Source organism: Convolutriloba macropyga, chromosome 6 (assembly GCF_964194025.1).
Source record: "Convolutriloba macropyga chromosome 6, txConMacr16.3, whole genome shotgun sequence".
Classification (NCBI taxonomy): Eukaryota; Metazoa; Xenacoelomorpha; order Acoela; family Convolutidae; genus Convolutriloba; species Convolutriloba macropyga.
In genome coordinates, this window is record NC_134473.1 from 63,124,449 (window position 1) to 63,146,421 (window position 21,973).

At 38.4% G+C, this 21,973-nt stretch overlaps 2 protein-coding genes across 7 annotated transcripts in view; both read left to right on the forward strand.

Moving 5' to 3' along the window:
* LOC142341852 (heterogeneous nuclear ribonucleoprotein H-like) overlaps nucleotides 1-21,973 on the forward strand; it is a 567,627-nt gene that overhangs the window by 56,057 nt on the left and 489,597 nt on the right. The window lies entirely within an intron of this gene.
* On the forward strand, nucleotides 539-17,378 carry LOC142341853 (uncharacterized). 5 transcript variants are annotated; one of them, XM_075393115.1, is made up of 5 exons: nucleotides 539-770; nucleotides 1,199-1,511; nucleotides 6,930-7,208; nucleotides 10,716-11,035; nucleotides 16,937-17,378. In XM_075393115.1, the coding sequence occupies exons 2-5, from the start codon at nucleotides 1,345-1,347 to the stop codon at nucleotides 17,320-17,322; spliced, it is 1,152 nt and encodes a 383-aa protein (XP_075249230.1). In that variant the 5' UTR covers nucleotides 539-770; nucleotides 1,199-1,344; the 3' UTR covers nucleotides 17,323-17,378. The 5 variants fall into 5 exon arrangements, with proteins under 5 accessions (XP_075249230.1, XP_075249232.1, XP_075249233.1 ...); XM_075393117.1 differs by having other exon boundaries at nucleotides 539-662; nucleotides 1,169-1,511; XM_075393118.1 differs by having other exon boundaries at nucleotides 540-649; nucleotides 1,169-1,511.

Genomic DNA, 21,973 nt, shown 5'->3' on the forward strand with positions numbered 1-21,973 from the left:
AACCAGTTATTTTAAAATTTGATTAGGGTACTTTGATAAGTAATAATAATGAACTGAAGCCGTCTAGCTGCCAAATTACTGAAATCAAGATTGCTGATGGACGGAATTTTCCATAAAATCTTTTAAAATTTAATTCAAATCAGCCTCAACGAATAAGGGCTATTTGACATCTTCTGGAGTTCTCGAGTGGAAAAGTTTAACAGGTCTGGTCTTATCTCTTATCGGGAACTGATCCCAATAGTTTTTCCGCCTACTACTGCTTGTCATTTAGTGACATAATCTCATCATACAAAGAGGATCATTCAAGGAGGATTAATATATGCTTAAACTCCTTTTATGATCTGCGTCTATGTCAAGAATTCGACGATTTCATCAAAAAAAATATTAGTTTCTGTTCATGATAAAAAAAGGTTTATTAAGCATCATAAGAAGAGTATAAAAATATCAAAAAAATGTGAATTTGATCTAGCACTGATTTGCTTTCTGGTTTAACACGGACGGGTGTGAACGACCTTTCATACGTGTGCATATTCTATTATAAAAAAGCTTGCTTCAGTATTTTAAATGGTTGTAATTATTACTATAACTAGCCATTGAAAATAAATAGTAATTTGTTTTTTCTTTTTTGATCGTATTTGAATTGGTTGCAGTTGGTGTTGAGGGTTTTGTGATATCAATTTGATTGAGAACTTTTAAAAAAACTGAAATTTTTGAAAACAAATAGTGTAAGATCGGGGCCAACAAAAGTTATTAAAATAATGAGCTGAAAAGTGGGCAGACTTCTCCCATTTCCATCACATTTCAGCGCACTTTGGACACATTTTCAGCGCACTTAACCAAAATTTTTTTGCGCAAGTAGTTTTACGAATGCTTCGACCCGTATCCCATTATTCAATTCCCTAAGTTTTACCATTAATAAAAAGTTAATCGTAGATCCTATATGAAATTACTATATGATTATATTGAGATAATACTACATAATATGCAGGTAATCATAAAAGAATTGATTTTCAGCCCGGTTGAGGTATTTTTTGGAGGGGGTTTTAATAGGTATGTAAAAATTGCGGTAGATACCGTGAGTCTGGGAAAATCAGACTGGATGTTGTTAGAAACTATAAAAATAAAAAAAAACAAAATTTTACTATGCTCAACCAAAACTTTTTGTTAGATTTTTGCGTTAAAAACGGCCCACATTTAGCTGCCATTTACTGCTCATCTTTAATATTTTTGAAATTATAATCTTCAACCTTGGAAGCAAGACCTGAAATTAGTGAAGAAGGAGTTAAGGAGCAGCAAGTGCGGATTTGATTGGATCGTTAGGTGGATTGGTGGAAGTGGGTGGATATGGAAGTGAAATGGACGACAAAGTTTGAGGTGGAAAAGGCTGAGACAGAGGATCAGTTGTCGAGGAGGGTGGAGGTGGCTAGGAAGAAGTACATTGTGGAGTCGAGAGCTGACATGATTGAGGAACTGAGTGAGAAGATATACAATGCCACTGAGATGCCACCCAGGCCAGTACAATCTCGTTCCCTCTCCAAGAACTCCACTTTTTTTCGGTTGCATAAATCTGCTTAAAAAAATTGGTGTTTGTGAACTAATAATGGCTTGTATAGCCTTACAAGAAGCAGGCTAGCAATTAAAATGAATACACTCTTACAATAGTGTTCTTGATTTTAATTCTAAAGATAGAGGATGGTCGTTGACCTGTTTGATATGACTATTTGGCAAAAATTTGGGCTACATTTTTGAAAATTCAGCCTATTCTATCAAAATTAGCACATGATATGCTTCTTTAGCTCACTTTGTCCAAGTTTAACGAATGTACAGACCGAACAACTACTGACACAATTTTCTGAACTTATATTTAATCATACATCGTATAGAATGTTCTAGAACAAAAGTTTTTCCAGCCTTTCGGTAACTTAAATTATTATTTAAGTGCATGATTTTTTTTCAAAAACTTTTCTGCTATCATAAAAATTGCGCTAAAATTCAAAGCAGTTAGGTGTTCCTGCTAACGCGAAGAATTTCAAGGGTCATTTGCAATGAGAAAGAAATCAGATGGTGTCTTTGGGTCTTTTTGAAATGTTTTTTTTTGCAGTTTTTGTTTTTATGTCTTTTACATCTAAGTAAGTAAGATATCATATCAGCGCTCAATTATTGATGGGTCACTTTTACGTTCAAAACAAATAAACATATGAAACAAAATCACGCTTTCAGACAAAAAATTTCATGAATTTTATGGCTTTGACTAAATGTATTTGCAATGTTTCAATGATTTCCTTTTTTGCTTTTCTTGTTCATTTTGGTAGTCTTCAGACCTAACTTCACTAATCTAAGGTCCAAATGACTTCCTCGAAAGTTACATTTGAACCTATCTATTGGTTTCACTTCATACGTACTGGCTCTTGTTACTATATTTTTGAACTTAAAAAAACTGTGAATTTTTGAACTTTGCTTCTTTCTTCATCTTGGTTTATCTATCAATTAATGGTTTTTTGACATTGATAAAACAATTTTTCACAACAATTTTACGATTGCTGAATGTTTGCTCATAATTGAATTTTTTGTGTGTCTGGCCACATAATCAGAACAATTACAGGTCCCATTTGCTTCGGTCGGAGGCCTAATGGAGCATGTTCTGAGTAATGACAGTTCTCGTAGGTTTCCTTCGGAGTTATAAATAAACTTATCTCATGCCATCAGTTGATAGCAAATGGTTTTAATCACGCTGAACTTACTTGTTTTACAAAAAATCGTTGGTTTTGAATTTCGCCACCTTTTGTTCTTTTTTTGTCAACTTGTGCATCATGGTGTCATTGATGACGCGTCCAATTCACTTTGTTATGAAACAAACGTTAATTTCTCCGTTGATTTTAAATTTTAACTAATGACTTTATTCCGTTGACACTATGCATTTATGTAAAAATGTGTTGTGTTTTTGATAATTTTGTTACAAGGTTTTCAAAACTCTCACTTGAAATATTTCGAAAATTAAGTAATTTTTTGAATCTTTCCAACCTCTTCTTCAATTGATAGACAGCACTGGCGTTGATTGTTTGAGCAGCCCAACCAGTCGCATTTCGAAGGATTTTGCATAATTCTTGTGTTTAAAAATTATCTTGCAAAAAAATTTCAAAAATTAAGGTATTGCAGTCAAGATGAAAGATCTCGACGCTTTTTGCGAGATAGCGAATTACAAATCTTCATTTAAAAAGCCGCAATTTTAACTCTGACCATTGAATGAACACCTATTTTAATGCCATGCGGACATTGACTGTTACAGAAGAGCACTAATTGGTTACATTTATCAGCGACAACGTGACGAAAAAACCCAATTCCAAAAAACGGTTCCGATAACCCTCTTACTTTTAATCGAACTGCTGTGTTAATCAACATCCCCAAATGTCTTACAACACAGCCGATAATACCGTTTTCTAGAAATCCGAATCTGAAAATCGACAAATATTTTAAGTTTTATTCTTTTCCGTTTAAGATCTTCTATTTGCAGCTAAAAACGTAATATAAAATTAATTAGTAGTATTTGAAATATTTCTATACACATTTATTAGAATTAAGTCTACGCCTATTTTGTCTGACTAAAAACTTTGCCCAATTCTAGTGCTAGTTTCTCTGATCACTTCTTTCATTCCATGTTTTCTAAAACTGCTCTCGTTTTATGGTCTTTTACTTATGGTCTTCGCCATGTATAGTGATATACTGAGTTTTCTCGTCAAATATCTACTGTACTGTTGCAATATCTGGCTTTATTACATTCCATAATAGGGCGCATCTATTGATCATCAAATTATTCTTGCTCTTTAAGTTTTGTTTTGTTTTAGTTTCAAAAATTGTATAAATACTTTAATTTTCTCTATTAACGTTAACGATTTGAGTAATCGAATCAATAATCAAGGCAACGTTATCCAATTCGCAGATGATGCCTTAGCTTACGCTTCCAATATAGATTTTGACACAGCGAACAAAAACTTGAACGATTCTGTAGAAACAATAGCCGGCTACTTCGATAGATATAACCTAAATCTGAACAGATCAATAACAGATTTCGTTGATATTTGCAAAAAGTCCAAAAATTATTTTTTCAACACGTGTTCCATAATTGTTTCATGTAAAAAGTTGACAACGAAATACGCAGTGAAATACTTAGGAGTTGTTCTCGACAGGAACCTGAACTAACAAAAAGAAGTGAAATAAGTACTATAAAAATGGTGTGTGGAATGAACGCTGTTTATGCAATCGATAGCTTCCTCAATTCATATCAGAACTAAACCTATGAATGTTCTAGTTGTTTGTCATTTCTACTATAGTACTGTTCTATTGAGTTGATAAAATCGTTCTCTCCTAACTTCACTTGAGAAATCATTAAACTAGGCAGCTTCAAAAGCCTCAAATTTCTTGCTGCAACAGAAAAACAGGACACATCTCATGATTTAAGGATACATAATGAAATACGTCCATTTCAAAACTTTTTAAGAAAATTAGAAGTCACTTACTTGCACAGAAATTTATTGAAAAAAGCCCCAGTTATGCACAGCAGTACGAAAAACACACGCGAACAAATTTCCTCCATTTCGACATTTCCATAAGAACTGCTTCTTTGCCAGTGCTATAGAATCTTGAAATGACCTCATCATATCTAATTCAAACAGTACTAATCTTAAGTTTCAATCTGTGAAAAAAGGCCCAATTGTTTCACCAATTTCAAACTTCTCGTAGCCTAAATTAATCTCAATTAATCTCCCATTTAATCAGTTTCGAACTGACGTCACGTTTTTTGCAAGATTTAATTGATTTTTCCGACCATTTATTGAGCTACATGTTTTGGTACTGCCAATTTGATATCAATTTTTGTATTTTAAAAAAAGTCTTGTCTTTTATGAGTTTTCCCAGCCTCCGGGACTAGCAAAACTCATCTAGGGTCGGATAATAGGTTACTGCATAGTTTCTAGTGGCAATTGACTGTTTTCAAAATTTTAATGACAACAATTGTAGCAGCTTTTTTGGTTAAACTTGCAATTAATTTAAAATTAATTGGAAAATAGGTAATTTTTTTTGAGTTTTTCCATTCTGATGGCCATTAAACATACTCTAGTGTTTGACTTTATGTTAGTGCACAGTTCTTAGTGGCAATGGAATGGTTTTACGCATTTTAATTTCACGAACTTTAGTTACTTTTTCATAAAATTTTCCTTTTTTTCTAGATTTTACCAGGTATTTGTCTTTTGTTGTTTTTCTTGCCTCAGCGGCAAGGCAATTTCCCCTAGGGTTGGAAAGTTTGTTTCACCATGGTTACTAGGGTTGATGGAATTATTTTGCACAATTTTTTGATTTTTTTCCAAAATTGTGGACAATTATTGTCATGTTCATATTTTATCGATCCTTACGAGTCAATGAAACTTTTAATACTTGAATTTGGGTCATTGAATAGCCCCTGGAGACAATGAAATGATTTTAAATAATACCGCGAATTTTAGCATCTTTTCATTAAAATTTTAATTTGTTTTCAATTTTTGTCATGAAGACAATTTCTTGTCTTGAAAATGTGTTACTGGACAGATTGCAGAGAAAAAGTTGTTTCGAACACTTTAATTTAGCGAAATAAAGAAACTTTCAATAAATATTGCAATGTTCAATTTTTAATTATTTGTCATATTTCTCGATTCTTTTCTATCTTTATTGGCCAATAAACCTCTTTCAAGTCTTGTGCGTGGGTTAATTGGTATATATACATGGATCAAATTTGGCCTTCAGTGAACAAGCTTCAAGAGTTTTAGAAACGATTATAATTATTTCAGGACTTTTTCTATGTTTTTTTCAAATTGATACCTCTCCCAAATTTTTGCCGGTTTCTCTTGATTTTATTCTTACAAACTGTCTCGGTTTTCCTTCCAAAACCTGCTGTACGTTGTCGTAATATTCCCATATAAAAATTGATTCCTAGCCCATTGTTGAAATCTGCAAATCTGATGTACTAAGTTTAAATCACTGACTTAAATTTACATGTTTACAGCGTACAACCGTTTGAGGCTGCCTTTTAGCCGCAACACACATATAAGCATTAGTCAGTCATATAACAGTCACCGTCGCTGGGGTCTAGCAAGGTTCAGCTTAAACCGTACCTAACGTTCAGTGAGTATCAAAACTGAATCAGAGTATTTTCAGAGAAACTTTAGTTTTCAGAGCTGAATCAAAGATTTCAGAACAATTCTTAATTTTCCTGAATCAGAGCAAAATTCAGAACCTATCTCTGAATTCTTTTGAAGCAGAGGACGCTAAGAATGATTTTTATGATTTGGCTCTGAGAAAATTTGGTGCAAAATAAGACCTGAAACAGCTTCTGAATCAGTATTGAATTTGCTTTCGATTAGGTACGGGAACGAGCAGCCGTACGACCACGTTATCACATGGTCAAAATGTGATTGCATGAAAGTTTAATTATTATAGATGTTAACTCATAATTGTAGATAGCTGTTCAAATTTCTGGAAGTGATGCTATATTTTATATTTTTTTTTACCCGGGACGAGGTTTTATGAGAAATAATGTAAGAATTGCGATAGATAGCGGTCAAAAAATTGTTCATCGCAAAGTGCTCACATCTTCTAGCGCTGAATCAGGTGAAATTTCATACATGAGTTGCAATAGTTAACGATTAAACCTTAATTTGCACTGTTTTCACCGCAATTCTTACAATTTCTAGTGCTTTTTTCAGCGGTGACACTTTGTGAACTTCCGCCACCATATGGCTTACAAATTACTTAGCACGATATGGCTTACAATTTTCGCTCTAAACATGCTATGTTAGATAAAAAGTACTGGAGAATTATGATTCTGTGACTCGATGCAAAATTTTTCGTGGGCGTTCAAAATTTTTCTCAAAACCATGAAATGAAATTCATCCTGCTCTTAGATTTCGCCTGAACAAGAGAACGAAGGAGCCAGAGGCCAAAGCGGAGAGGCCGGACAAACTGGAACGGGCACTTGAGATGAGAAGAAGAAGTTCCAACTTGTCGATAGCCTCTATGCCCGAGTTGTGTCGGAGGGTGTCAAAGGATGTGCAGCAGTATTTGGAGGGGAGGAGGTTTTCCCTTCAGTCTGCTCTGCAAGCGAGGAAAAAGTCAACTGATGATCAAGTTAATCAGCTACAAGAGTATTCATATGAACAGTCAAATGTACTCACCCAACCCGAGTTAGCATTAATTCTAGAATTTCTTTCCGTCCCCTTGATTTTTTTTTGTTTTCTTAACCCCACTTGACAATAACGCAATTATAAGTCGAGTAAAAAGTCGGACGTCACATTTTGGGTCGAGCAGAAATCCAGCGTGACAAAATGAGTCTATAACCACAACCCAGCTCTCCACTAAAGTCGACTTAAAGTCTTTTCATACATTGTACGGCCTTTACCGTAACGCTTTCGGTCGGGAATGAGCACTTCATGAGCCGAGACCAAATCTAGGGCCAACAAAAACGATCTAATATTGGCTAAAGCATCGTCGATATAAAAAAGAGTCAAAATCTTCACCTATTGACTCTTTCTTATGTTCTGAGTCTAGAAAACTTCAGTACGTTCAGTTTAAAAAGATTCGGCATGAAGTTTAGTTTCAACACTTAAACCTCTCGTGTATTTGGTAACAAATAATTAGTAAATAATACATGTTTTTGCTCTGATGATGGATTTTTGAATTGCATAGTACGAAAAAAATATATCAATTACAAAAAGAATTAGCCATCAGTGCTGATTGTCCAACTAACTCAAACCGAGTATTTGAAAACGTAATCCCATCGTCGAAAGCAATTCGCGACCTGGGATAATTTTGTACGGTGTCAGGACAATATACCCAATACCATAATACCCAATGCCATAATACCCAATTCCAAAATACCCAATGTGCCAAAATACCCAATGCCAAAATACCCAATGCCAAATTACCCAATGCCATTATACCCAATTAAATTATACCCAATGCCAAACTACCCTATTTATAATTTAATAGTTATAATCTTGAAATTAAGGTATAATCCCACAATTAGAGTACCAGTCTACCATTAAATTCAAATTAACTAATTAGACGCAATTTAAGTAAACAAGACGCAAAATTATCACAGAAACTGAATTGTTCAAAGAAACTTGACTCGTTATTCTAGTCTTTAAACTTGGCCAAATATAGACGCTAAACATGAGCGAAATAACTTGGGGTACGTCCCAACAGAACCGATTAACTTTAATCCTTGATGGACATGAGTTTCAAAAGAAGTTAGAAACAAAAACTACTACGCATTGGAAATGCTCAAAATGGAGCTCTTATAAATGTAAAGTTACGGCCATTACCACTGGAAAACAATTACTATCCAAGAAAAACGAGCACAACCACGAAATTGTTCCGGGACATGTACAAGCAAAACAGATCATTGGTCAAATGAAGGAGACAGCGAGAACGGAACAGAACCCAGTAAATAACATGATAATTGCCAGCAGTCTGTTACCAATCGGGTCCGATATTGCAACGCAGCTGTCTTTGCCAACCAGATCTCCCCATGCACTCCCATGCACTCCCAACACCACCCATAGCTGGTATCGGCAGGTTTTCCTGACTTCTTCCCAGTTCTTTAGTTTCCAATCTTTTTATTAAGTCAACTTTTAATTTTTCGTGAAAATTTTTTAATCGCCGGAATTCGAACCTCCGCCGTGTTTTTTGTTGCATGCATTAACTGCCGCGCCAATTCCGCTTTGATGTTTGCAGTGATATTTTTGTTATCTTTTATGTGTTAAGTTTAAACAAATTTAACCTAAAAGGCGATTTGACCTAAAAGGCGGTTTGACCTAAAAGGCGGTTTGACCTAAAAGGCGGTTTGACCTAAAAGGCGGTTTAACCTAAAAGCGGCATTTCAATTGTCAAGTTGTTTGTTCTCTTTTATGTTTTTCTGTGCAAGCGTTCTAAAAGTTGACGTCATTTCTTTAAAGCACAATTAGGCCATACCATTTCGCCTTTGAACTTAAAATGAGCATTCTTTATCAAAGTTAGCATCAAAATGATTATTGTTATTATTACGATTGGGTATATTGGCATTGGGTATTTTGGCATTGGGTATATTGGCATATTGGGTATAATGGCATTGGGTATTTTGGCATTGGGTAGAATGGCATTGGGTATATTGTCATGTAACCATTTTGTACTACAATGGACATCAGGCGGTGCTGCTGCGCTTAATTTATCGTGACTTCTCGGCGTCCATAACGGCGCTGAGACATCAAGTAACTTGATTGAAGCGACGTTCTTCACAAAGAACATTGGTGCAATTATCTGTTGAGATGTCGGTTTCCATATTTGGCTTTCAAAAAGGCATTCAAAAGGAATGGCCATACTTATAGTAGAAGCTATCAATTGTTATTGTTTCTATCATTTGTTATTGCTTTTCACAAACTAGTGCAATTACTCACTGTAGTTTGCTTTCGTTGATCTGCTGTGATGGATCTAGCTTGAAACGTGTCCGCTGATTTTTAAAAACTCCGATCCTATCTATATAGAGTCGTATGCAGCTCAACCTCACCCATAGGAAAGGAAGGGCCAGTAGTCCTTCTTCAAATGAGATTAACTCAATTTGCAGGTAGCTAAACATCCATACAGGGTTTTGCACTTTGATTACATCACCGAAAATGGGAAATTGAATTGACTGACTGGTAAGTTAACTGACTGGTCAGTGTTGGCTGAATTATATATTGAACTATGTTAAAATTAACAGACATTGTTAATATAGGAAATTCGATTTGTAAAAAAATATTTTTTGAAAAAGAACCATTACAGATGTAGAAATATCGTTTAGGTGGTATAGCTATCAGCATGTTTTACTTTTGAAGAAACACTGTCACAACGCTCAATATCCCCTGCCATAAACTATGTGGTTTCAAATTACCTTATTTAAGTCAATTCTGCGCGAGATAAATGTTGAAATTACCTCATAATTGCTGCAATCTTGTTCGCAAGCAAATGAGTTGGAAACTTACACATTTGTGGTCTTTCTTATCACAATTACCAAGCAAAACTTAGCTTTTAAGTCGGTTTGGACTGTCACTTCCAAATTTATGAAAAAGTTATCGGGGATGTTTTTTGTTCCCTCCCCCCCAAATGGGTGCATATTAACACAATCAAACTCTTTAATGGCATGATCTCTGTAGGTGGAAAGTGCACAAATGGAACAATCTTTTGTCTGCACACACGACAAATCCCATGACATAATAAAGGCTGTATAGTTTTATGTAAAAAGAGCAAATTCTGTTATTTTTTGTTAAGTATGCTTTATTGCAGCTTTGCATTTATAAGCAACGAATTTTTATTCCTTTGGAAAACATTCTTGAGAAATGGATGGTTGCGTTGACTATTGACGGAGTGCGTTATCAAAGAAATCCCGGATTAAAGTCTGATCGAAGAGTATTGCTAAAAACGATAATTTGCGGTTAATGCTGCAAATTTTTTAAATTTTCACCGCAAAAAATGCTGTTCCCGGCGAAAGTTTGACCAACGACATGATCATGAAGTGTCCTGGGTCGAGAAATTTTCCAAAAATAATGTAGGAAATACATTGAATACGCTTTCAGTTGTACAGTAAAGGATTACAGGAGTTAGATTAAGGGTGAAATCTAGTCCACGGAGGTACGTTTGCAGCTGCTTTGTTTTCTAATACTCTTGTTTTTTGTTAGCATGAGGCGTGCAAAATCCCGCCCACGCAGGATGTCAATCCAGGAGGATTGTGTGGCCAGACTGAAGCGGATGAACACGGAGGAAGGTGGAAGTGGAAAAGACGGAGGCAGGAATCACCTTCCAGTGCAGCCACCCAAATGCAAAATGAACAAGGAGAGACTTGAAGCTCTTTCGTGTCCCCGGCAGGCACTGGTTCTCAACGTGAACAATGGGACAGAGTTTTGCAAGTTTACCAAGAGCACTTTGACCCACAAACAACTGAGGAATATTGATAGGAACCACCTCAGTACAGTCTACAATTTCTCATTAGATGAGTATGGTGAGTTCTGCCAAATTGGATCTTGATCCCAACCCACCTTCTCCCCCATTCGGTAAGGAACACCAGATAAATTATGCTTTACTATAAAGCAAGCTACTATGTAAGAATTATCTCGTGTTGTGCTTTTATGGATCTGTTTTGCCTCCCCGGAGGGGGCATATCGACCATTAAAAAGCAGATCTTACTAAACTTATGGTTTTCTGAAGTTTTGAGAGGAAAATTTTGAAGGAATTGAAATTGGCAGTTAACCAAACAAACCGACTAACGACAGGCGGGGAAATTTTTTGGGTGAAAAACTGGTATCTGATAGTGGCTGGAATCTGATGCGGCAGTCCTTGTATTACCGGCAGGAAACGAACTTACCCAATCCTCAACACGTTTCGTGCTTCTAGTTGATCCCCTATCTCTAAATAAGTTCAGTTCACTTGAGTGATGGCTAAATAACGGACAATTATCCCACAACTCCGCCTCGTTTAATTTAGCTGCGGCAACGCGCTGGCGATGATCCTCCTCTAATTCCTGAATTGGCATCTGCTCTAATTGCATTTGTATTTCAAGGGCAACCACCGGCTGTGGGAATGCCGTGTCTTCAAGGAAAAGACACCCTGAGGCAAAGCTCTGTTTCTATTGCTTGCGTGATAAACACATGTTTAGGCAATGCCCAAGTCCCCGTAAGTGTAGGAAAGATGGCTGCAACAGCTCCCATAACACCTTAATTCACGGAGCTGAAAGGGTTTTTCCAGCTAAATCCTCAAATGACAACATCAATAATTCGAAGTCGAATGCAGGTACTAGTAGGCCAACTACTGGTCAACAGCAACCAAGCAAAACGACCACTTTGTCTTCTGTCACTGATGTCAAAGGACTCCTTCAGGTGACGGAACTGAAACTCACTAATTGTTCTTGTACTAGTACTACGGCGTTGGTTTTATGCGATACCGCTTGCAGTAACTCTTGGGTGTCCAATAGTCTCGCAGCTAGACTCGGTTTGCAAGGTACAGCATTAAAACACCGTCAAGGGTATAAACACAGAAGAAATCATCGACACAAAGGTGGTTCAATTGACCGTGACACCTCATAGAGATCGAGAATTCGAAGAATTTACTGTACGTCCCTATGTGAGGGAAACATCAAACGTAGGTTCCGACATCATTATCGTTAAAAACATGCAAGAAACTTACCCACATCTGGCAGTCCTAGATCCAGTAAGAGATAGATATGGAGACATTGAGATGATACTAGGACAGGATGTCTACCATGCCATCCGCCCGTTAGAGTATTTTGCAGCCGACGAAAGTGCTCACTGTTCGTTGTCCGCTTGCCCATAGGTTGGGTTCTAAGCGGCCCACTCCCGTCAAGTTCAAGTTTAGTCTCGACATGCTTGAAAGCCAATATTGAACATGATTATCAACTGGCTTGTCAAGTTAAGTCATGGTACGATATGGAATCGTACGGCGCGTACAAGCAGGTTGACCCACGATCCGCAGCAGATGCTCGCGCGCAGGAAAAACTTCAAACAACAACCTTTCATAACGGCGAAAGATACGGTGTCGGTATGTTATGGGCTGATGACAACATTCAGCTCCCCAATAACTACTTTTTGTCACTGGTGCAACTTAAATCTCTCGAGAAGCGGCTCTCGAGAGACACAACGTTGAAAGAAAATTACGCTAAGACTATCAGTGAAGACCTGGGAAAAGGTTACGTAATTAAAATCCCTGATGCTCATATGGTCGCACAGCTGTCGGATAAAGAAAGGTACCTACCACATCATACTGTAATCAACCCGAACAGACCGGGGAAAAGGCGTAGGGTAATGAATGGTTCAGCAAAGTTCCACGGTACTTCTTTGAATAAATCTTTGCTCACTGACCCCGACCTACTCCCAAACCTAATCCATGTGCTACTTAGGTTCCGTCAACATCAATTCACTGTGTCTGCAGATATCGAGGGCATGTTCCTCCAAATGGGTGTCCCTGACTGTGACCAGCCATCACTGCGTTTTTTGTGGCGGGAGGACCCTGAAACTAATGTTGCAGTGTATCAATACACGCGCCAAATATTTGGGGCTAAAGACTTGCCCACATGCGCCAACTATGCATTGCAACGCACGGCCCGAGACAACATAGGTCAGTACCCAGAGACAACACTTGCCGTCCTAGAAAACTTTTTACATGGACGATTACTTGGATTCGATGGAATCGCCTGAGGGCTCTCAATAGATTGAAGAAATTGGTGCATCTTCTCCATTTAGGTGGGTTCAAGCTTACTAAGTTTAAGCAATGTACCAAATCTGGCTGATGAAATTAATGGGTCACCTCAGTCCACCGAACCAAAAGTAATCGCCTCATCTAAGGAGGAATCTTCGCATGTGCTTGGGTTGAAATGGGATCACAACAAAGATACTCTAGTTGTGAGTCGGGGTACCTCCAGTACAGTAAATAAGTCTCTAACACAACGCTTGGTATTGAGCATAGTGTCTAAGGTATTTGATCCCATCGACCTAGTGGCACCATTTACCGTTGGTTCCCGATTGTTACTAAAGGACGTCTGGCGTGTCGGCGGGCAGCACTGAGATGAAGAATTAACAAAAGACACTGTTGAAAGGTTCCTGGAATGGAGTGTAGAACTACCCAAGCATGCCAAAATCACTATATCAAGGAGTGGGCTTCTAGTGGGCTAAAAACAGCTTGCATGTCCTGGGTAAGCTCGCGTAGCACCTATGAAGGTGATGAAAATTCCAAAGCTAGAGCTGCAAGCTGCCCTACTGGCCGCTCGGTTGAAACAAGACATCTGTCGAGCCCTTACTGTGCATGTTAACAAAGTTTTTATGTGGACCGATAGCATTACTGTCTTGCAGCGGCTTAACTCCCCAAGCAAGCAGCCAATATTTATTGCAAACCGTGCATGCGAGATTTTAGAACACACTAGCGTTGATGAATGGAACCACGCTGCCTCAAGCGATAATCCGGCAGATGCCGGTACTCGTGGTATGTCCGCTGAGGTCTTGCAATCAAGTAGCCGGGTGAGGGGTCCAGATTTCTTAATAACCAAAGAATTCCCGTTCGGTCCAAGCACCGAAGTAGTTAAAATCATCAAACTTGGTATTGTAACTAAGGAAATTGATGAAACGAATACATCATTGGCCGCATCTGTAACCAAGTCAGATAAGGAGCCACCCCAGCAACTTCCCTTCGATAAGTACAGTTCTTATGAAAAGTTGCTACGGATAACAGCGCACGCACTCCGCCTGTTACCTTCTCACGAATGTTACCGTAATGCCGATGGTAGCATCGTAGACACCACTGAGCGTGAAGCCGAACGTCATCTTCAGTACCTCGTGCAAGGGAGCCATTCAATGCGGAGAGAAAAGATCTCCTCGAAAGCAAATCCGTTAAACGGACTAGCCGTATTGCTCCGTTTTCTCCCTTTATTGGACCAAATTGTCTAATCCGATCGGTCGGTCGCATCAAACGGTTGGTCGAAGTTGACTTTGATGTGAAAGATCCTATCGTTCTCGACGCACGCCATGTATTTGTAACGCTGTTCCTTGGGCACACCCACGTTAAACATCATCACCAAGGTATTGACTACCTGCGGGCTAAAAAAACAAGAACGTTATATCATCCTCAAATTACGATCCTCACTGCGTTCAATTAAATCCAACTGCGTCACGTGCAAAAAGTTCCGAGCTGCCACTATTCAAACCATCATGCTGATCTCCCAGTAGAAAGACTCGCATACCAGTCTCCTCCCTTCACGAACACCGGGGTCGACTACTTCGGCCCGTTTTACGTTACTTTACGTAGGACTACCGAAAAGAGATGGGGTTTCCTCTTCACATGCTTAACTACTTGTGCCGTTCATGTTGAGATCGTTCCGTCCATGGACGCCAGTTTGTGTGTAATGGGAGTGGAGCGGTTCGTTTCCCGTCGGGTACACCTGCCATTATTTGGTCAGACAATGGCACGAACTTTGTTGGCGCCGATAAATAACTACGCGAGAATATCGAAAAGTGGAACACCATCAACATCGCCGTCGAACTTGCCCACAAAGGCGTTAAGTGGAGGTTCAATCCGCCCAGTGCGCCACACCAAGCTGGCATCTGGGAGAGGCTGGTACGTAGTTTTAAGCGAATACTTTACACCATCTTCGGTACTCGTCGCCTCACTGAACGAAGTTTTGAACTCTATTCTTGTCTCGTCGAATATGCAAATAACTCAAGCCCATAAGCGCCGACCCGTCCGAGCTAGGCGCAATAACACCTAATCATTTCCTACTCGGTTACCAAGCAACACCAATTCCGTCAATCGTTGGCGTCGACGAATTCGATCATCGTAAACGGTACGCCCGCGCTCACTCGCATGCTAACACTGTTTGGGCACGTTGGATCAAAGAGTATGTGCAGGCGCTGAACCGACGTTCCAAGTGGCAGACGCCTGCCGAGCAACACCTTAAGACTGGCTACTTGGTCTGGGTAGTTGAAGAGACCAACCCAAGGGGTTACTACCCTACTGCTCGGATCACTGAACTGCGTTACGGTTCCGACAGCGTCGCACGCTCCGTATTGAGCACGTCCACCGGATCACTCGTCCGCCTGCTTGTAAAATTGTTGCCGATTCTCCCAACATCTTCTCCTGGGCCGGAGGATGTTACTGAGTAAACGAATAATATATCAAAATGCGTCATTTTATAAGCCAATCAGATTTAAGTATATAAATTGCGTGCGGAATTGCGTCTAATATGCATAGAAATTTCCAAAAAAAGTTCGTATAACCTAATTTTAAGTAATTAATATCATGATATGCATCAAATAAGGTGGTTTTCGGCTTAATATTTTCAGGTCCTTTAGACGATTGTTGATCGAATATGAACCGATTCTGATATCAATAACATCAGACGAAAAACCAGTAAGAGCGCAAAAAAACCTTGCCGTCTAAACGCTCACTTGTTGTTATGATCGTACCAATCTTAATACGTTGCTTAATGTTAACGAGGCTCACTGTTGAATACGTTTTCGCTTATGAGTTAATTATACGAAAGAGTGTTGTTTTGTTACACCTTTAATATATTTGATATGGGCTGGAACCAGCAACCTCCAGGATAGCAGTCACACATCGTAAACATAATTGCTTAGAACTTCGTTCGAGAGCAACTAATAAGACTGAAAATACGGAAGAGTCTCTTCTTTATTTCCCGCTGAAGAGAACGTTTTCCAGATAGCTCTGAAACTTTTCTGTCATTTTGACTAGACGTCTGATCACACAATTGACCAACCAAATAAACCTCTCACTATCCTAAAATTCTTGATTTTATGGGCACATGAAACCTATGATTTCGAGCATCAAAACTGGACAGCTAAAAATGAATACTTGTAAATTGAACAGGTGCGTCATTTTTGTTTGGGATAGCCGACACTCGGTTAAAACATTCTTTTTATCAAAATCAACAGGTTAATGGGACGATGGGGAAGGAGGATTAATGGAAAACTTCGTCCCCAGATTTGAAAAAATGACTTTCCAAAATTGAAAATTAAAATTATAACCAGAAGACTAAACATAATTGAAAGCGAAAAAGTATTATGAATTATACACTCATCCATTTGTTTCGCACAATGAACTCTAACTTTCAAATTAATTAAAATAATGAATGTTGTTTTCTTCCAAAAATTAAGAATAACTTTTGAACGCTCCTAAGTTGCTAAATAAAGAAAAGTTTATATGAGCCATAAAACGTTGATTAATTTTTGAACATTTTTTTGTTGCTCTTACCTTATTAAAGTGAAGACAACACTAGCTTGAATGTCTTTAAATGATTGTCAAAAATGTGCTTTATAATTTACCTGTTATGCATAAGTAAGTTTCTCGATTTGAATAATTTTGTGCTTTTTTTGTCTAATAGACAAGAAAATGTCAATGGTGGATCGGAGGCTGAACAGAGCGAGGTCAACTGCAGGGGTCACGAGAGAGGGGGAGGAGGTGGCATCCTATTTAGACAAGAGGATGGGACGGGACAGGACTGGTGGACGTGCTTCGGAAAAAGCACAACTTATCGAGGGTATGAGACGGCTGGAGGAGGCGGAATACGGATACAACATTGCCAAATGCCACCTGTGGTTGAGCACTACGACAGTAGCCGGACTAATTCCACCGGCGCAGAAACGGGGAGGTCACAGCAACGCAAAATTGCCACAAGATGAAGATGCAGAAAGCGATACAGATACTACAGAAAGTAGCAGTCAAAAAGACGTGAGACCCGTAACTGTTCGGGCTCCAAGAATAAATTAGCAAATTGCTCAGTTTTTGAGCACATGATCAAATTTATGAGAACCTTTTCCGTTTGCCCCCCCCCCCGTTTAGTGATTTGCACAGAAAAAAACAGCTCTTCACTCCAAGTGTCAGGCTTTTTGTGCCCGTGCGATATCTACTATTGATGTTATAATTTGTTTATCGTAAACAAATTATTATTATGTTATTTGCACCCCAAAGCCCATATTTATAAATAAAGTGTTACTATATAATGGCATCTGCTTTGTAACTGAGGGTAGGGGAGGGGGGTGCATAATGCAGTGAGGCCACAAACGGAAAAATCCCTTTCTGACTGGCATACTAAATTTAGAATTCGTAATAATTGAGTCAATAAGCGAAAATTAATTAACGCTAATTATCGTATATTTACATCTCTTTTATTTAGAACCAAAGATGTGTAACGATTTTGGATTGGTTTTTACCTAATTCCTTCAAACAGAATGGTGATTTCCTCTTGGTCTTCGCTGAATGAAAGAATCATTTTGGGGCATGCTAAAAATCGATCAATTAACGGTGAAAGCATTTTCTACTATTTTCACCGATTTATAATGGTGTACACCTCAACCTTGCACACTTCAAATCTATGAAGCTCTAAACAACGCTAACCAGCCATATGAAAAAATCCACGTGCACTGACGAAGTCTGGCGCGTTCTAAGATAATCGGGCTCTATAGACGGGGTTTCCCATTAAAACCCCCACGAAATTATAGCCCCCTTATGGCTGTTTACTATGATGGGAGATACAGGTTATCTGACGGGGTGGGGGATAATGGGAAATACCCCCTAGGTTTCATCAGTAGTAGTAAATAGCTCTAATGGTACTTCAATAACTTTGCGGTTATCTATCTAAGGTGAGTACTATAAGAAAGATACAAACGACTTTCAGCAACTTCTTCAGTGAAGTTATCAACCTCTCTCGTTTCTATTGCCTTTTAAGTTTAATGTGTGCTTTCAAGCATCACGTCCGGACAAAATGAATGAGATTTAGATCTGTATAGTTTCGTGGAAAGCAAATATTCCCATGACTTTTCTCCAACTTACGTGTCAACTTTTTTAACATTTGAACATAAACCTTTGAACATAAACCGACCAACGTCGGAAGAATTGCTCTCGAACGAACGGCTGCCGAGGCAATCAGTTTAAAAAGAAGCAAAAGTTCGCGAAACTTATCGGCTTCGCAATTTATTTTAGCAACAGACTGAACTTTTAAATGCGTGCAATTGAAATCACTGAAAAATCAAAGTTGAGCGCGAAAGACAACCCACAAGTGAAACCGAATTCTCTAGACGAAAACGGTCAAGCGACAACTTTGCATGCAAAAAGATATATTTACAATAATTGCTTCATTCAATAACATTGAAAAAGCAAACAAAAACTGTTGCCCTGCCTCAATTCCCAAATCAATAATCACTTAAATTTCTTATTTTGGCATAGCCAAGTAGTTCTAGATCTATTTTTTTCGATAAAACCCGGCATAGTTTAAATAGTTTTCAAAAAATAACTCATTATGCAATTACCGTAGGCAAATGTCGACAAACCATTTCAAAGAATTATGCATACTGAACATCAAAGTAATTTAGCACCCCATAGTTTAAGTAATTTTGTGGCGCAATATTACTTCGCATTATAAAAATAACCGACTAACGTCGGGCGAATTGATCTCAAACGACCGGCGAGCGGTTGGCTTCGTCAGTAGCTAGGTACGGTTTAGTGAGGCTAGCTTTAGTTTAATTGAAGGTGCGTAAGTGAGCGCAGCGAGGGGGGGGGGTGCACCGGGGTGCTGATGGGGCGGCAACAGTGGGGGGGGGGGTCAATCTCTAAGTACCGCCCTTCGCACCATGAGTATGTCTCCAAAGCAGTTTCTGTGAATCGCATGCTGGGAGACTAGAGGGCTGAAAGGCTCTAATAGCACTTAATGCCCACTGGGCGCTACCTTTTTATCCCGTTTTTAGGGACGAAAAGTCAAATGCGTCAGACGAAAAATTCGTTAAGCGAAAAATCGCATAAAAGATCCACAGGACTATAATTGCTACAAACTTCGTTTGAGAGCAATTAATAACTTTTCGAGAACATTTTCTCATACCACCGATCCCTACAATAGTGTTCTGGCCTAGCTATAAGTCAAATAAACGTAGTTGTAACACACCAAAAATCCCAACGTAAATTTTCAATTTAAAAAGAAATTTGTCACGAAATCACATCTTATTCAAAATTTTGATCTTTTCTGTTGATTCCCCCCAGCTTAGTGGACGCATCCCCCGACGCACGTGCCATATTTTTACATGATTTACTATATAATGGCACGTGCTCTGTAACAGGGGGCGCATACCGTACTGGGGTGGGGGGGGGGGACGTAAAAGATCCCAAATTTTTTTCTCCAATGTTTGACGCAAATGCAAATTCTATCATAGCTGTACAAGCGTAAAAGCATGTCACATTTTGAGACGACTTTCCTTTTCTGGTGAAACTTGGATCGAGTTCATGAACTTCTAATTGTGTTATCTGAAAAGCTACCATTGCGTCTTATTTCAACTTTAATATGAGAACGTTCACTTTTCAGTTTCTTATCTGACTGTAATTTGTTTACTCTTTGGTTGTTTTCCAAAGATAAAATATTCTTTTGCAATCAAATCTGCGCTTTGCATGATTCGGTTCTAATAATGGAAAATTCTTCGTTTAGTCGAAAAGTTTTGAACTATTTTCCGTAGTTTCCTCAGAAGTCACCACAAAATGGCTGTTTCAGAAGTCACTGTTTTGTGTATTTAGATGGATAGTCCAAAACAGTTATTGAACTACTTTTGAAGTCTCAGTCATAAGTCGGACTTAATTTACACCTAGCTTTGCCACGTCTGAATTTTGCTCGGTACGCTCAATTCCTAAAATTTAATGAGTTGGTAACACTGCTAAATGTCCAATAAACTGTACCTTTTTGTATACGTTTATAGACATGTATTAGGTATGTATTATAGGCATGTTTATATCATGTATTAGTTATTATAATACAGTTCCTGGAAGCCTAAGGCAAATACAATTCCAAGCCGAGGTCACTAGCATCCGAGTTGAGCTCAATTTGCCGTAACTTTTTTAAAACTTATATAGACCCAAATCGTTTCTTTTGTTCCTTGACGTATATGAAGACAAAATGTTGAAAACTGTGACACTAAAAAAGCAGACAACAAAACGTGTTTAACTGATTCTCCATACTTGACATAGTCGTGCAGTTTGTTTGTTTGTAGACGCAGTAAGGTATTCAAGTCTGCTTCTGTTTTACAAAATAATAAGTGTAAAAAATTGAACAGTGCACGGTCTTAGCAAAATGGGGATATCTTCTTATGGTGAAAAAAAATAGCAAGAACATAATCGAGATGTTCGTCCATTAATGCACGCCTTAATTTCTTATCATGGCCTTGTTAATACACGCTCGAAATGCATAGGTCACATCTAACCATCTCGTCACTGTTTTGAACCCTGCATAGGAAAATCAATCGCATTGGGCTAAGATGACATGTTTAATCTTGATCAGTTTCAACGAATGTCGTTTCTCTTTGAACACGCGCCGCTTTTGAAAGTTCAGACATTCAATTATCTTTAACTATTTACTAACTAACAAGCTCAGCATTAAGCAAATTTATTAGTTTTAGTATGCTCCGAGTATCTAGCGATAGCCAGCGTCATTTCTGTACAATGATCATGGCGGATTCAAATATCTAAACGTTGATAAGGCCTATGTTGCTCAGTCAAACACAGCATGGGGTTGAAATAAACCCGATTCCTCCAAAATGCTCAGGAAGGGTAGCGAAATAATGATGAAAAAATTACAAATCAATGGTCAACTAGTTATGTAGGCTAAATTACAAACTGGAGATAAAATCCTATAACAGCACCAGAATACAAATGATAAAATAGTACAAAGAACAGTTGCAGGACAACCCCTGTCACTTGCACCAAAACCTGCACACTGAAAAATCTCAATTCATCTGATAATTTTTTGTTCACTATGGTTCCCGTCAATTTGATCACAATTTTGCTAGCATATTTAAACATAAGCGACCAAACGTCGGAACAATTAATCTCGAACGACTAGTGGGAGCTCTAATCAAATCAATTGCAGCCTGCTTCAGTGGGGGGGGGGGGGGGGGGGAGGTTAGGGGGAACCTAAATGGGACTAAGAAGTTCAATTATGGGCTTCAAATAACCACATTAGGGGTTAACATATACCACTATTGCACCAAGTGAAAAATTGCACCAGTTTCGGCGCACTTTTCGTTTGACTTTTAGTATTAAATTGCCGCCAATTGAGTTCAGCTATTGAAATTGTGATTGAGAGAGAATTTTAGATCACGCGAAAAACAAAAAGTCAAGGGCGTAAAAGTCACTCGAAAAGTCAAAACGGTCAAGCAAAAATTTTGCATAAAAAAGACGTTTACAATAATTGCTTCTCTACGAGAGCAATTAAAAACTAATAGCGAAAAATAACAAACTCCAACTTAGAATCAACGAGAAATAACTAACGCTGTGATATTAACAAATTTAATCTTCAGCAACGTTTTCAATTAGCTTTTCTTAAGCAAATTGGATCTTTTCCGTTTGTGCCCCCCCCCAGTACGTTATGCTCCCCCCAGTGACAGAG